The 16,003-nt window shown below is 45.4% G+C and overlaps 2 protein-coding genes across 2 annotated transcripts in view; one reads left to right on the plus strand and one right to left on the minus strand.

Moving 5' to 3' along the window:
• Positions 1-16,003, plus strand: part of IPO4 (importin 4) — a 49,460-nt gene that overhangs the window by 26,363 nt on the left and 7,094 nt on the right. The window contains exons 26-29 of the mRNA XM_033924033.1: positions 8,450-8,575; positions 10,775-10,983; positions 13,179-13,311; positions 14,575-14,679. Of these exons, the coding sequence (XP_033779924.1) occupies positions 8,450-8,575; positions 10,775-10,983; positions 13,179-13,311; positions 14,575-14,679 (573 nt within the window). The remainder of the gene's footprint in view (positions 1-8,449; positions 8,576-10,774; positions 10,984-13,178; positions 13,312-14,574; positions 14,680-16,003) is intronic.
• LOC117350088 lies at positions 926-7,734 on the minus strand. Its single transcript, XM_033924043.1, has 3 exons — positions 7,563-7,734; positions 4,661-5,010; positions 926-2,730 (listed from the first exon to the last, which is right to left on the minus strand). Exons 2-3 carry the CDS (start codon positions 4,803-4,805, stop codon positions 2,138-2,140), a joined length of 738 nt encoding a protein of 245 aa, XP_033779934.1. The 5' UTR covers positions 4,806-5,010; positions 7,563-7,734; the 3' UTR covers positions 926-2,137.

Here is a 16,003-nt window from a genome sequence, read left to right on the forward strand (position 1 = left end):
AACCCTCAGACTTCTGCGCTGCTCAATGTATTCACTGAAGCAGCTGATAGCAGATATGCAGTTTTCTTTCATTGGGTTTTCATATTTTGGTTTTTCAGTTTTTTTACCAAATAATCTCTTCAACGTTCTTGTATCTAAATGCACTGGATTACATGCAACTAGAAAAAATATATGACAAGCGATACTTATCTTTAGTTAGTCGCTGAATCTGTGAATCTCAGCCGGTACATTAATAGCCCGACGGGACCCATTTTGCCGGTTGAGGCTTTTTCAAGGGTCAAACTATTCAGGTGTGCACAGCTTGACCCGCACTTCACAGGTCAAAAATGGCACCTGAATAGTTTGACCCTTGAAAAAGCCTCAACCGGCAAAACGGGTCCCGTCGGGCTATTAATGTACCGGCTGAGCGTTCCTGTCACAGATTCAGCGACTAACTAAAGATAAGTATCGCTTGTCATATATTTTTTCTAGTTGCATGTAATCCAGTGCATTTAGATACAAGAACGTTGAAGAGATTATTTGGTAAAAAAACTGAAAAACCAAAATATGAAAACCCAATGAAAGAAAACTGCATATCTGCTATCAGCTGCTTCAGTGAATACATTGAGCAGCGCAGAAGTCTGAGGGTTTCATATATAAAACACAACTACTCGGCTTGGATTGTTTCCAGTCAAGTATAACATCAGTTTGGTTTGCTTTTGATTGTATATAGCTTGAACTTAAAACCATTGGTTGCTTAGTAGTGATTTCTTATGTGGTAACCCACACCTGCTTAAGAGCTGAATGTCAACTTAAGGGGCAATGTTTTAACCAGCTCAAAATAACCAGGTGATCAAAGTCGGGCCTGGGAATAACTCTGTTGGTGTGCAAACCTGCTCTCTGTCACTGGCTGAATATCTACCCCGTAGTTTATGAATTCTGTGCATATAGTTCAAGTTCAATTTATTTGATATATATAAAACCAGAGTAAAAATCTGAGCGGTTTACAATGTGTTAACAAATTCAAATGTACAAACATATCAAGAAACATGAAGGAAAGAAAAATATGGATTGGTTTACAATTAAATCTGAGGACAGGGGAGAAAAAAGGGGTATAAACATGTTAAGGTGTGGGATAAATATGTGATCATGCTCTATTTTCGTCCATACCTATGAAATTATACGCAAAATATTACGCCTGCTCTCTGTGGGCTCATTTCGCACATGATTTGTGCCGGTGTTCGAGAGGTCTCTCTCTAAAATACGCTCTTTATTTACAAAGTCTTGTTCCTATTTACATTTTAGAAAACTGCTAAAATCAATATTATTTACAAAATTCCAAGTATTGTAGATCGCTGGCAGTGTCCAGTTTTTGCATCGCCCCGTAAGCTTTTGCGATCTAGAAATGTAATGTAAAGTAAACTGCAAACAGACAGCCTTTGTCTTCACAGAAAGCTGTGCAAACCTGGTAGAATGTTTGAGGATCAACACCCACTTGGAATTTTCAAGCCTGACCCTCCTCCATGTGTGTGTAGACTGGCTGTCTCCGACCATGGTGTATCATAGAGTGGAATCTGTATTGACATTTCCCTTAAGATGCGCACGGGGTCGTCTTGGGAAATACAGGCAGCAGAGACGTTGTCGTAATTTTCTGCTGCTCCCCTCCCGAGGGACTCGCCTGGCTTGTGTGCCTGGGCTGTTCTGCTTTGGCCTAGGACTCTTGCACACCCCTAGGGCTCTTTAGACACTGATGTACAAAGGTTACATTCCTAGCCATGTTTGTCTCTCTCTTCCTTTCATCTAGTCCTCGTTTGGATCAGCTCTGGTCTCTCTTGTGCGCTCTGTCGGGTGTCGCTCTTCTGTTCCACTGGCTCTGAATAGCTGTGTCTCATGTTTTGATTCTCCTGTTTGTCTCTTCCCTGCTTGTTCTGAGTTGTTCTGTATCTCGCTGTCATGTTTTTACCTTTCTCTTTTTCCCTCTGTCTCTCTTTTCTCTTTCCCTTCCTGGTTATGAGATATATTTAATGCTTTGTGCTTCTCGCTCTTCTCTGTTATAAGAAACTGGGGAGGGGTGTCTCTTCAACAGTCTGGTCTGACCTGATCCAACATACAGAATCTGGGAAGGTTATCCTGCCATCAGTCAAGGAGTTCAGCCCGTTCACACAGCATCTTCACCTGCCCTTCTCGGAGCAGTTTCTGGCTTGCTGGTTGGGAGTAAAGAGTCCAGCCCCAGGATCAGGGGCCCACTAAGCCACCAGAAAGGGGCCACAGCGTAGAGGAAGGGAACCACCGCTAGCCAGAGCAGACCCCAGGAGGCAATCTTGGGGACCCTGGAGGCGTGAGGGAGCTTGGGATGACCCAAGCAACTGCAGATGTACGTGGCCGCCAGTAATAGAGCAATGGAGGGGAGCAGGGTATCTGGAAGATAGGGGGCTGTTAAACAGCTGGAAATATGGCAGCGGACCTCCCCCCATTCCGGACAGAGCTCCCCCTGCAGGACTCCCCACAGAAAGTCACGGCTGCCATAGGAGGCCCCTACTAGCCAGCAGCTGAGTGTGAAGAGACAGTTCACCAGAGGCAACAAGGGCCCTGAGCCCCAGGCAGAGCAGAGACCCTCACTGAGGAGCAAACCCGGCAACAGGAGCAGAACACTGTTGTACAGCTGGTTTTGGAAGGCCAGGAAGTGGAGAGAAAGATGATTCAGTTGGCGATCTTCCAGGAGGGCACAGGCCCATTGGATTAGGAGGTACCCTGTAGCAAAGACGGAGAAGGTGAGAGGAGGATTTGTATTACACACTACCAGCATCTAGATTTTCCTCACTGCAGTGGGGCATTAAGACTAGTCGAGATTACGCCAATTCATGCTTTTCGTACTATCTAAGTTACGATTATGGCAATTTAGCATATGCAGGCATGGGAACAGGTCAACTGATGCGCTTACAAACAGTACAAAATGGTGCGATTCGGCTGCTAGGCTAAGCATATATTCGTGATCATGTGACACCTCTGTACCTGAAATTCCATTGGTTGCCAATAGAATTTAGGATCAAATTTAAGATCTTTTTTTTTCCAAATCTTTATTCATTTTAACATATACATCAAGTGTACATTAAAATATGAACACAACATATTACATTATCACTTGATAATTCCATAACAATATATAGCTAAAAGATTTATATCCCACCCCCATCTCATATGTTGGCACATCGAGCATTGTTTGAGTTCCAGCTATTATATTTTTCTAACTTGGTGTTATTTTCTGCACCGAGGCATCTATTACGATCTTTGAATGACAATAGGGTCGCTGGTCCTCATATTTCGAAGGCCCATCTTGCCTCAGCTAGAGATTGTGCATTTTTCTATTTAGTTCCACGGTTATGGAACTGAGGCAAGAAGAATCGTACTATGTATAAATTTTAAAAGACATCTAAAAGCACATTTTTTTCAATTGAAGAAATGAGTTTGGGACTGCAGTCTGTACTTATTCATTTATTTTTAAAATAATTTTTGGTTTATATTAATTAGTTCATTTTCATTATTGATATTTTGATTGTTATGGAATATTATGTTACAAAAACAATTATTTTTCTCCTGTTCTGTCCTTTTCAAAATTGTTTTGTATAATATATTGTAAACCCTTGGATCCTTTTTGGCTATATACGCGGTATATAAAGTTTTTCATAAACATAAAGTGACGGCACCCCGTTAGCAGCTAGAGCTTCCTTGCCAAAGTGACGCTACCTTACTTCCCTCCCTATTAACAGGAGAAGTTCCCTTGCAGAAGTCACCCCACTTCCCTTGATCACAATCGGAGAGCTTATAAACCACTTAATCCCATTACTGGTTCAATGTGGCTAATAAAATACATATGAAAACACGCCACAAGCACATTTCAAATTGAAAAATTATGCACCACCTACGCTTCTTTCTGTGTGAGTGGGACGTGGCAGAAGAAAGGCTCCGCCGGCCAGAGAGAGACTGCTTGCATTGCTGTCTCTACCGCGACCCGTTGCACTGTTTGGAGGACTGGCGGATGATGAGTGAAGAGCTGGAAAGATGCAAAACTTGGGCACAGGGTGAGAAGAGGAAGGGGAGGGTTCAACTGCAGGCGGCCCCTGCCATTGAACGGCCCTGGGCATTTTGCTGGGCTCGCTCGATGGTAGGATGCTCCTGACCCCTATGTGAATCACTCAGTTCTAATAAGTTGGCAAGACAAGACACCCCTTTGCTAAATTGGTATAACATCAGTCACCCTCCTAGAAACAGAGGTAGGTTTGAAAGATAGGTTACAGCTTGCTTGTAGTAATGCAAGAGCTTCCATGTAGCAAGATTATCCTCTCACCCGTATTAGCTGCATGGGTTTCCTTAGGGGGAGTTCCTCCCCCCCCCACTTTCCTGATACATTGCCAGGTGGTATGTATTGAGAAAGACATGGGGGAAGCCACTGCTTGCCCTGGTTCAGTAGCATGGAATGTTGCTCCTACTTGGGATTCCAGAATTTTTTGTTACTTTTTGGGGATTTTGGAATATTGCTATTCTTTAGGATTCTACTCTTACTAGGGACCTGGATTGGCCACTGTGAGAACGGGCTACTGGGCTTGATGGACCATTGGTCTGACCCAGTAAGGCTATTCTTATGTTCTTATTTAGGACTGCTGGGCAACAGGGTCCTGATTACCTGTGATGAGGAAATCTGTGAGGCTGAGGATGAGGATGGAATAGGTACCGATGGAATGCTTTCTGCTCCTGAGCAACGGCAACACCGGAAGATTCATGACATTCCTCAAGATCTCCAAGCACAGCACAGATTCCGCCACACTCATGGCAGCTCCTCGGCCTCCGTCACACTCGACAGACCAGGCTTCTTCACTTTCACTCTCGGGGGCCTGGTCTCTCTTCAGCCGTTTAACCCATTCATGGGCTTGCTGGGTTTTCTCCTCTCTAGTCTCTCTTCCACTCAGGATGACTGCGCGTCTCGCCTCTCACACTCGGGGTCTTGGTCTCTGCAGGATGCACGCAAGTGGGAAGCTGAATGAAGAATGACGACACAAATTACTTAGCTATCATCTTTTCATTTATTTTATCGGTTATCACAAAAATCATGGTTTATTAGAGGCTTTTCTATACCGCTTCCTGTGTACCAACAAGTTGAAGTAATTCACAATTAAAAGCATAAAGTAGAAAAGACTAACCCCCTCTTTGACTAAGGCACGGTAAATGCTAACGCAGCCATTATACTCTATGGACTTGTTAGCATCTAGGGCTCCTTTTATCAAGCCGCGCTAGCGGGATGTTAACGCACGCAACGTGTCGTCAAGCGTTAACCCCCGCGCTGGCCTAAAAACTACCGCCTGATAGCTGCTAGCGTGGCTTGATAAAAGGAGCCCTTAGTGTGCGCCAATCGATTAGCGCACCTTAGCAAAAGGATCCCTAAAGTGTCTCCAAATTATTATAGACTAGTATTTTAGCCCGTTACATTAACGGGTGCTAGAATATATGTCTTTCTTTCTGTGTCTCTCTCCCTCCCTCTGTCTTTTTTTTTGTCTGTCTCTCTCCCTGGCCCCCTTTGTCTGTCTGTCTTTCTGTGTCTTTCTCTCTGCCCCTGTGCCTTTCTTCTTTTCTTTCTGTCTTCCTTCCTCTCGCTGTCTGGCTTTCTTTCTATCTATCTGTCTCTCTCCCCCCCATTTCCCTGTGCAGCAGCCACAGCAGCATTCCCTCCCCCTCCATGTACCTGTGCAGCAGCATTCCCTCCTCCTCCACTACTTCCCTGTACAGCAGCATTTAGATCCCCCCTTCCCTGTGCAGCAGCCACAGCAGCAGCAGCATTCCCTCCCACCCCACACCACTTCCCTGTGCAGCAGCAGCAGCGTTTCCCTTACCCCCCTTTCCCTTCCCTCGGTCTTGCCTGCTCCCTTAGTCCCTTGCCGCCCCCACCCTTCTCTTCCCGCGGTCCGACAAATCTGCTGATTCCAGCAGCGTGTGCAGCACTCTACAAACACTGCTTCGGGGCATTTTACTGCCCTGATTTACTCTGGCATGTCCCCGATGACATCATCAGAGACGCGGCAGAGCAAATCAGGGCAGTAAAAGGCCCCGAAGCAGCATGTGTAGAGTGCTGCACACGCTGCTGGAATCAGCTGGTTTGGAGTTGGGACCGGGGCATCCCTTCGCGGCTGGAGTGTTTTGGGCTTCCCTTCCCGCGAGGTGTCGCCGCGGCTCCTCTCGATCCCGCCAGCGTCGGAAGCCTTCTCCGACACTGGTGCAGCTGATGAGAGGAGCTGACACGGAGAGCAGGGAGTCCAGCGCTGGCGTCCAGTCCTGCCGGCGAGTGGTAAGTGCTGGGAAGTAAGGCTGAGGACTCGCGCATGTGCACTCCTGCGGCCACAGACCTACGGATCATGGAAGCACGCAGATAGGAGTGTGCATGCGCGAGGTAGGGTTTTATTATATAGGATTAGATTCAAACACAACAAGCATTTTCATGCTGACATAAAATAAAGGGGTGTAGACTGAGGAGGTACTCTGACAGCATACTAATTCAATAACCACATTATCTACCACAGGGCTCCTTTTTTTTTTTCTTAATTTACAATAAGAAGAGATCCTGAATGGAACAACCTCCCCAATCAGCAGCTAACTATTCAGCGTGGGAAAAGGAGACCGCAAGTTCTTCATGTCAAACTCCAGCTCATTAACTTGTCAGCTGAGAAGTAACATGTTCAGAATGAACTTCCTGCTCAACAGGTTCGGGGCAGGCATAGGCCACAGGACGCAGCACACCTTCATCTCTGGGGCAAACCTCAGAGCCATTCAATGTCCTTTTCATGCATTATTGGAGTGCTCTTCAGCAAATGAAGAGGCAGGGTAATAACGTTCCGGCTTTGTTTGCCAAGGCACTATTGTTTAGAGTTCATGACATTGCATTTGCTAAGTAAACTAACTGAGTAAATAACTGTAATAAAGACCAGCCTAATTCTAATCGTTAACTCTCTTATCACATAGTGAAGAAATAAACGGCCACCAAGCTCCATCCTTCGCCTGATTAAATTAGCATTTTTGCATGGCCCCTCTCCTCTCTCCCTCCATTGCACATAGTCTTTCTCCTTTTTTTTCTCATCTGGCTCTCATCAGGGAGCCTTTGTGCAAGATGCCTCGAAAGAACACTGTCATTCCAAGCTGGCAAATGGAAGACATGTCTAACCACCCTCATTTCAAATACACCCTCCTACCTAGCCTTCAGGAAATCAATCAAAACCTATCGCTTTGACAAATTTCTCTGACTCCCCCCTGCCACTGATATACTTACTGCATATCTGACCTATTTTCGGTCTTACCCAACCATTCTCGATTCCCTAATGTAATCAATCTACTCTACCAATGTAATTGACAATTCTCTCTGTAACTTTGCTGTCTATGCACAGTTTCTTCCTCTGTAAACCTCTCTGAACCGCTTCTGGTATTGCGGTATACAAAAATAGTTGTTATTATTATTAATATTACTCCATTCAGCTATCATCAGGGACTCTCGCCCACAGGCTTTTTTTCTCTGTATGCCTTATGTTATAAGATACAACATTTACCTGTGTGGGGAATTCATGTCAGCTCTCCAGCAAATTCTTCTAAAGGATGGTTCTAGTGTTCTCTCATTCCCTGTCTTTCGCGGGTCGTCTCTTCTCCCTTCTCCCCCCATCACAGACTGTCTTACTGCCTTTCTGATTCCCCTCGTGTCTCCATCTCTCTGAAGGAGTGAGCGTTCCAGCTCACATTTGGATGCTGGAGAACCTGTTCGGCAGGTAGAACGGACTCGGGGCGTGGAGCATCCCAGCCCTTCATCTATGTGTGTGTCTCGCTCACCAAATTTTTGTGGCACTCTCTCTCTCACTTTCTGTCGTTATGAATTTAACATATTGATAAATCTATGTTTTGAGTGGGTAAATTGTTCTTCTCTTTCCTGTTTGGAGACACTAATATGTTTGGATATTACAGCTTCTGCCACAAGCCCCTCCCACGTGGCAAGGTGCATTTCTTGAATTTTGCATATTTTCTTTCCAGTGAAAAATAATGTTTTGCATCTGAAATCCTGAGCGGGATCATCTGTGTTTTTGTAATTTGTCTTCAGGTTTCTGGAAATAGTGCAACTTAGCAGAACACTGTATCTCAAGGCAAATTTTATGGTCTAATTTTATGCAGCAATCCAGTGTTTGACCACAAACAGAAGAGACGAGAGAGACACGGAGTCTGTAAGTCAGCTACTTCCAGCTTATCCTGGTTGTAACAAGAGAAAACTTCAGGACTCTCTGTCCCCTCTGCAGCCAAGAATTGAAAAGTCCTGAAACACTTTTAATCTTGAGCATATGAGACATACTGGTTCATGGAAGCAGGGTGACCCCCTCCTACTCGTATTACTGCTTGTATCTTTCACCTGTAGCAGGAGTGTACTGATGGTGCTTCTGTCTCTATCCCACAGGCGGAGTATGACTCGATGCTGATAGAATATGCAGGTGAAGGGATACCTCTTATAGCCCTTGCAGTTGGGGGACAGATGTTTGCTCCTTACTTTGCTGGATTCCTACCCCTGCTCCTCAGTAAGATGGTATGTTCTCTGTCATGATCTGATTACTCTCTCTCCCTTTCCCTTTGTAGAATATATTAGATTGATATACTGCCAAAGCAGTTAGCATATTATATATAGGTACATACAAATATCTCATCGTCCCTCCAGACCGGCACAGACGAATGGGTTTACGCTCCTCTGCCAGCAGATGGAGACAGACATTGACTTTTGGCTGTAATACAAGTGTGCAGTCCCATCTACAATCAGTCTGTTCTCAAGTGTCCAGCAGGTGGAGGTGGTAAACCTGTGCAGTCTTTCCTCTGGCTAGTTAGGGCCTTTTGGATCTGATTAGTGGCTTTTTTTATTGTCCCTTTTTCTGTCCGGACAGAGCTTGGAGGACCTTTTGGGGGTGTCCATCCGACTTCGGGGGTGCCACACTCCAGCTGCTAAGTCCCTCCCCCCATTTCCCCCACTTTCCCAATTTTTTTATTAGAGGCTCCTCAGCTTTGAGAGCCTGTGGGGTCTGCTCCTTTGTTAGTTAAAGATTTTATTAAAAAAAAAAAAAAAGAACAGTCCCGAGGCAGTACCGGTCTGAAAGGAAGCCTTTAATTATGATTAATTGATTTTTATTACTAACTGGCACTTTCCCCCTCCTTTACTAATGTGTAGCGTGGGTTTTAGCACTGGTAGCGGCGGTGACTGCTCCGACGCGGATAGAATTCCTATGAGCATTGGAGTAGTTACCGCTGGTGCTAAAACCCACACTACTCTTTCGTAAAGGAGGGGGTTAGTTTTTTCCTCCCTAGCGATTCATTGAGCACTTCAAAGATTGATATATACCGCCTTTCTGTAGTACAACCAAAGCAGTTAGCATATTATATATGGCTACATACTTATTTCCCACCAGTGATAATCAAAATACAAGAGTAATACTTCTACACTGCATAAATACACACCGAGATTATTAGCGATATATCACACACCCAACTGTAAGCTGATAAGTATCTTTTACCATTGAGCTCTTGGACAGAAAAGGTTTTAGTGTCGATACATGATTGGATGGCTAGTTTTAAAATTAAAGAAAAAATTACAGTTTTCTTGCCTTCTAATAATAAGACACATGAAAAAAAAGTTACAATTAAATGGGATTAATTACATCATTAGTCCAACATTAAAAGTTTTAGGGGTCCAATTAGATTGGAATTTATCAATGAAATCACAAATAGATTTGCTAGTTTGAAAGGGATTTGTAACGTTATGGAAGTTAAGATCCATTCGTTTTTATTTTGAACCCTATCTGTTTCAGTTATTGGAGTCCTAGATGTTAGATTTGTACATCCAACTCCTGAAAATTAAGTGCCGGCATTTACACCAGGTTTCAGCAGGCGTAAATCCTAGTGCCTAAACTTTGGGTGTGGGAATCCACTTTAAACACTGTTCTGTAAAATGCACTCTCCGCAGAGCACCCTTTACAGCGTAGATATTTTGGGTGCTGTTTACTCTGTAGACCCAATGTTCACTCTTTCCAAAAATACTAGGACTAGGAGACATGCGATGAAGCTACTAACTGGAGAAAATACTTTTTCACACAACATGTAATTAAACTCTGGAATTTGTTGTTGGAGAATGTGGTGAAATCAGTTAGCTTAGCGGGGTTTAAAAAATGCTTGGATAATTTATTAAAAGAGAAGTCCATGGGCCATTATTGAGATGGCTTGGGGAAATCCACTGCTTATTCCTAGGATAAGCAGCATAAAATCTGTTTGACTACTTGAGATCTAGCTAGGTACTTGGGACCTGGGTTGGCCACTGTTGGAAAGAGGATATTGGGCTTGATGGACTTTTGGTCTGACCCAGTATGGCAGGTCTTATGTTCTTAATGTTATTGGTATATCGTACTCGTAATGATAGCATATGTGGTATGTACATTTCACAAATATGCAAACATGCCTTGCTGTTATCAGTAATATCTCAAACACCTACAGGTAATTTAAATACATTCCCAGAGGATGTTGGAATGTGAACTTAAGGCCTCTTTTACAAACCTGCATGGCAAATGCTTTGACGCCTACTCAGTTCCTTTGGGCGCTGGAACATTTACTGCGTCGTAAAAGAGTTGATGCTTATTGCTAATGTGTTTATGGGCCCATTGCTAACATAAGCTTTGTTCTGGTTTTCCAAACAGACGGGCAACACGTCCTGTCTTGGTGCTTATCTGGTAACTCCTCTCTCCTACAGAAACCAAACAGTTCGTCATCCGACAAGTCATTTGCTGTGGGCACGATTGCAGAGACAGTGCAGGCGCTGGGTCCTTTCTCTGCACAGTTCTTGCCTCGCCTCCTGCCGGTGCTACTCGCTGGCGCCAGAGAGGATAACGAGGAAGTGAGAAGCAATTCGGTTTTTGGCCTAGGCGTGGTGGTGGAGCATGGAAAGGAGGCTGCGTTTGAGTATCCTTTTGGGATCGGATCCTGCATCTGGATGCAGTCTCTCTTGGGTGGAGTCCTGAAGAAGAAGGAACAATCAGAAACTTTGTTAGCCTAACTCAGTGTATCGCAAACACTAAACTCGGGACTAAATGCGCGGACATCGACCGGTGACATTGCACGCATGTACGTGACATCATCACGTCGATGTCCGCGCATGCTCAGAGGCCCTCCAGATGAAGCCCTGAGCTTGAGGGCCTTCCAAAACCTGGATAAATTGCTGGGTTTAGGAAATCCCTCCATCGCTGGGAGGGGGGGGGGGTGCAGAGAGGAGGAGAAGTGCTGATGCCTGTCTCGCCGTGGCACACAGTTTGCGATTCATTGGCCTAACTAAAGGAAGTTGCTTCTTAAGGTACGCGGGCTGCTTGTTGGGGGTATGCGGCCTGGCCACAGTGGAGGATATTCCCTGCCCGTCAATAGAAGCTGCTGCCGACGGGGATCCCTGCCTTGCCCGTCTGTCCCGAATCTGTTACTTGATACAGCCACACTCGCTCCATCCACCTAGAAAACTCTGTGCAGGGACGTGACACACACTGCACATAAGTAGCTGACCCGGATCCAATATTTCTTTTTTCTGCCTCCTGCAAGCTCTCTCTCATCCTGACCTCCTTCCCTTCGCCTCCCTCTGTGAGTTCAACATTTTACTCTCTGCCCTTTCCCCCTTCCCCTGAATGTGACACTTCTCCTTCCCTCCTTTCTTCCCTCCCCATCTCCATCTCTCTCTCTCTCTCCATGAGTCCAACACATTTTGCTTGCTGCATGGTTCCTCTTCTCCGGACCTCATTCCCTTCTCCAACCAATATCTCTCTCTCTCTCCCTCCACGAGTCCAACATTTCTTCCTCTCTCCTCCACCCCTATTGGCAGCATGTCTCCCTCTCTCACTCACTATCCATCTATCTTGAAAGATCCAGGCATCTCTCCCACCCCCTCTACTGCCACATCCAACATTTCTCTTATCCCCTGGATCATGTGGAGCATTTTTCACAACTGTCCACCAGCCCCATTTCTCCTTCTATCACCCCTCTCCAGCACCACACCACATCTCTCCCTCAATCACTATGTCCAACATTCCTCCCCGTCTTACCCTTCAATCTGTACTTCTGTACCACTATATCCAACATTTCTCCCTCTCATCCTTCTCTTTCATACATCTCTTTCCTCTCTCCATGACCAATTTTCCTTTCTTCCTTTCCCCATGTGCCACCATCTTTCCCTCTCACTTACACACTCATACCCAAAAATTCTGCCTTTCTATTCCCTCCCTCCTATGTCCCAAGTTAGTGCCCGCTTCCTCCCTCCCTTCTGTGTCCCATGTTCATGCCCCCTCCCTTCTTTCTGTGTCGAGTTTGTGCCTCCCTCCCCTGCATGTAAGTAGCTGCACGTAAGTAGCCACCAGTCCGTAGAAGCCGCCGGTGGGGATCCCGCCTTCTTGCCCGCTTCCTGCCGCTGCTGAGGATCCCTCCCTCCCTGTCCAGTTCTTGTTTGAGTCTCACTTGCTCCTTCTGTCTTCAGTGGCACTCCTTGCAGGGACGGCGCAGGTAGCGATTCACCTGCTGCATGTGGCTGACCCACAAGCCTTCCCTTTGACGTCAACTCTGACATTAGAGAGAAGGTTTCCGGGTCAGCTACTTACGTGCAGCATGGAAATCGCTGCCTGTACCAACCCTGGAAGGAGTTTTGCTGAAGACTGAAGGAGCGAGTGCGGCTCAAGCAAGAACTTGGTCGACTTCGGGGAGGACGGGCAGGGAGGGAGGGATCAGCAGCAGGGGGCGGGCAGGAAGGCAAGATCTCCGGCAGCAGATAAGAGGTCAGCAAATAAGGTTTTCAGGATATCGCTAATGAATATGTATGAGGGAGATGTGACATGCAAATCTCTTGTGCATATTCATTAGGGACATTCTGAAGTGCTGGAACATTAGCAGCTCTCAAGGACTGGGAGTAATACCACTGTTCTAGACCATTCTTGAAATCTTCCTGTACCCCTCATGCTGGTCACCTCTTTCAGACTACCTGTTACATATCATTCTGGAGGTCTGTGATCTAACTGACCAGTCAGAAAGTAGGGTTTTTTTTCCTATTTTCTCCGTAATTGGGAACACATTCTCCCATGTGTCTTTTCTCTCTTCTTGCCATGTTTCCTGAACATTCTTTATCACAGACACTACCCCAAGATCCTGGGAGTCCTTTCTTCCATCATTGCTCAAGAGGAAAACATCCGGGTCAAGGACAATGTCTGTGGGGCGGTGTCACGCTTGATCATGACCAGTCCAGAGCGTGTCCCAGTTGATCAGGTAAGGAGATTATTGGGTCTTTTCAGCCAGAGAAAGGAAGAAATCTATTGAAAGTCCTGTTGTTTTGCTTTGGGATGGCTAGGTTCTCCTGGTATAGATATGAGATGGGGGTGGGATATAAATCTTTTAGCTATATATTGTTATGGAATTATCAAGTGATAATGTAATATGTTGTGTTCATATTTTAATGTACACTTGATGTATATGTTAAAATGAATAAAGATTTTGAAAAAAAAAAAAAAGAATGTTTTGAAGGGACCGATGAGATGTTTTGGGGTATTTTAAGTGGTTTGGTGATAGTTTGGGGTATACACTTCTCCCTCCGTATTCGAGGTGATTTGGGCTGGACTGAACCGCGAATTCGTAAAAACCACGAATAACTTATCATATGGTGTTTCAGCTTCCCTACCCTGCCTGCAGCCTTCTTCAAATTGAGCCCGGCGCCGCCATGACGGGTCCTCCTCAGCAGCTGAGAGAGAGGGGGGATGGTAGGCTGGGTGGAGCCAGGGGGTACCTCTTCCCTGGCCGGAGGAAGCTAAACTCACGCTTTATCCACCAGCTCCTGCACTTTCCCCATATTCAGTATGTCGGCAGCTTCCCCACAACGGGGACGGACTGATTTCAGCTGGTCCCTATGCGACCTCTTGAACTGGATGGGAGTGTGGAGGGGGCGGGAGAGGGGAAAACAGCCCACTACGGATTTCCTCTCCCACTCCCGGGAATCCTGACAGAACAGCCGCAGCCTCTCGCTCCTGCCTCCAAAGCCACTGCAAGTCCAGTCGCTCAGGGAGAGTCGCGGCACTCATGTTACGGCGCTCTGCATGGGAAGGCATGTCTTCTCGCAGGGCAGCCCTGGGAGTTATAGTTCGTGGAGACGGGAGCGAGGATTTTGCTTCCTGGTTTTTCAGTTTACAGTAGTTCCTGTTTCTGCACTCATGGAAAAACTGCAAATACAGAGGGGGAAGTGTATTAGATTCTTAAGAACATAAGAAGTTGCCTCCGCAGAGTCAGACCAGAGGTCCATCCCGCCCAGCGGTCCGCTCCCGCGGCGGCCCATCAGGCCTATCACCTGTGCAGTGGTCCCTGACTATTCCTATAACCTACCTCAACTCCTATCTGTACCCCTCAATCCCCTTATCCTCTTGTGTTGCTACTGATGAGAAATTTAAGATGTACTGGGTGGATGAATAGGTATTTGGGAATATAGGATCTCTCAGTGACGTTGGAATAGATGGAATAATAAAGTGTTTCTGGATTACTTAGGTCCTTCCAGTGATGTTGAAATCTATGCCTCTAAAGGATGATTTTGAAGAAAATACAACCACTTTCAATTGCATTGCATTTTTATATAAGGAAAACCCTGAACAGGTAAATTATTTGTTGGGCTTTATTAACAGCCTTTATGAAAAGATTCACCCAAGGTGGTGTACAGCGAGTACGATGCATAACCTTACCTTTTCCATGGTCTGTGTTCCCTATCACACATAAATGTTTGACTTTGCAAATAGACATGATGTTCCCTCTGATCCCAACCCCCCCTCACAAGGTTGCTAATACTGATGAAAAGAATTGGTCATAGCTCTGGGTTTCCTCACATCTCTTTGCGTTCATAGTGGACTCTTTCTACCACTTTGACTAATTTGCTTAACCGCTTTCTCGTTCAATTAAGAACCTCCTGTCCCATCCCCACCCTAGTTGTTTGATTGCCAGTCTTCTATGTGGATCCCTGTCAAAAGCCACCTCTCTCCTTTCTTTTACCATTTTATTCATCCTTATTTTGGTTTCAAAAATTTTACTAATACATAGTAACATAGTAGATGTTGGAAGAAAAAGACCTGAATGGTCCATCCAGTCTGCCCAACCTGATTCAATCTAAAAATTTGTTGGGGGGATTTTTTTTTCTTCTTGTTAGCTATTTCTGGGCAAGAATCCAAAGCTCTGCCCGGTACTGTTCTTAGGTTCCAACTACTGAAGTCTCCATCACAGCTCACTCCAGTCCATCTACACCATCCCAGCCATTGAAGCCCTTCCCAGCCCATCCTCCACCAAACGGCCATATACAGACACAGATCGTGCAAGTCTGCCCAGTACTGGCCTTAGTTCTTCAATATTTACTTTTATTTTCTGATTCTAGATCTTCTGTGTTCATCCCATGCTTTTTTGAACTCCGTCACCGTTTTCATCTCCATCACCTCTCTCAGGAGCGCATTCCAGGCATCCACCACCCTCTCTATAAAGAAGAATTTCCTTACATTGCTCTTGAGTCTCCCACCCGTCAACCTCAAATTATATCCTCTGGTTTTACCATTTTCCTTTCTCTGGAAAAGATTTTGTTCTACGTTAATACCTTTCAAGTATTTCAACGTCTGAATCATATCTCCCCTGTCCCTCCTTTCCTCTAAGGTATACATATTCAGGGCTTCACGTCTCTCCTCATATGTCTTTTGGCGCAAAGCTCCTATCATTTTCATTGCCCTCCTCTGGACCGCTTCAAGTCTTTTTGTGTCATTTGCCAGATATGGTCTCCAAAACTGAACACAATACTCGCAAGTGGGGCCTCACCAACGACCTGTACAGGGGCATCCACACCTTCATTCTTTTTTTTTTTTAACTTGAAAATCTTTATTAAAAGTTTTGTATTATACAAGCAAAATAAGGATATCAAGGCTCAAGCACTCCATAGTATTGAACA

Source organism: Geotrypetes seraphini, chromosome 16 (assembly GCF_902459505.1).
Source record: "Geotrypetes seraphini chromosome 16, aGeoSer1.1, whole genome shotgun sequence".
Classification (NCBI taxonomy): domain Eukaryota; kingdom Metazoa; phylum Chordata; class Amphibia; order Gymnophiona; family Dermophiidae; genus Geotrypetes; species Geotrypetes seraphini.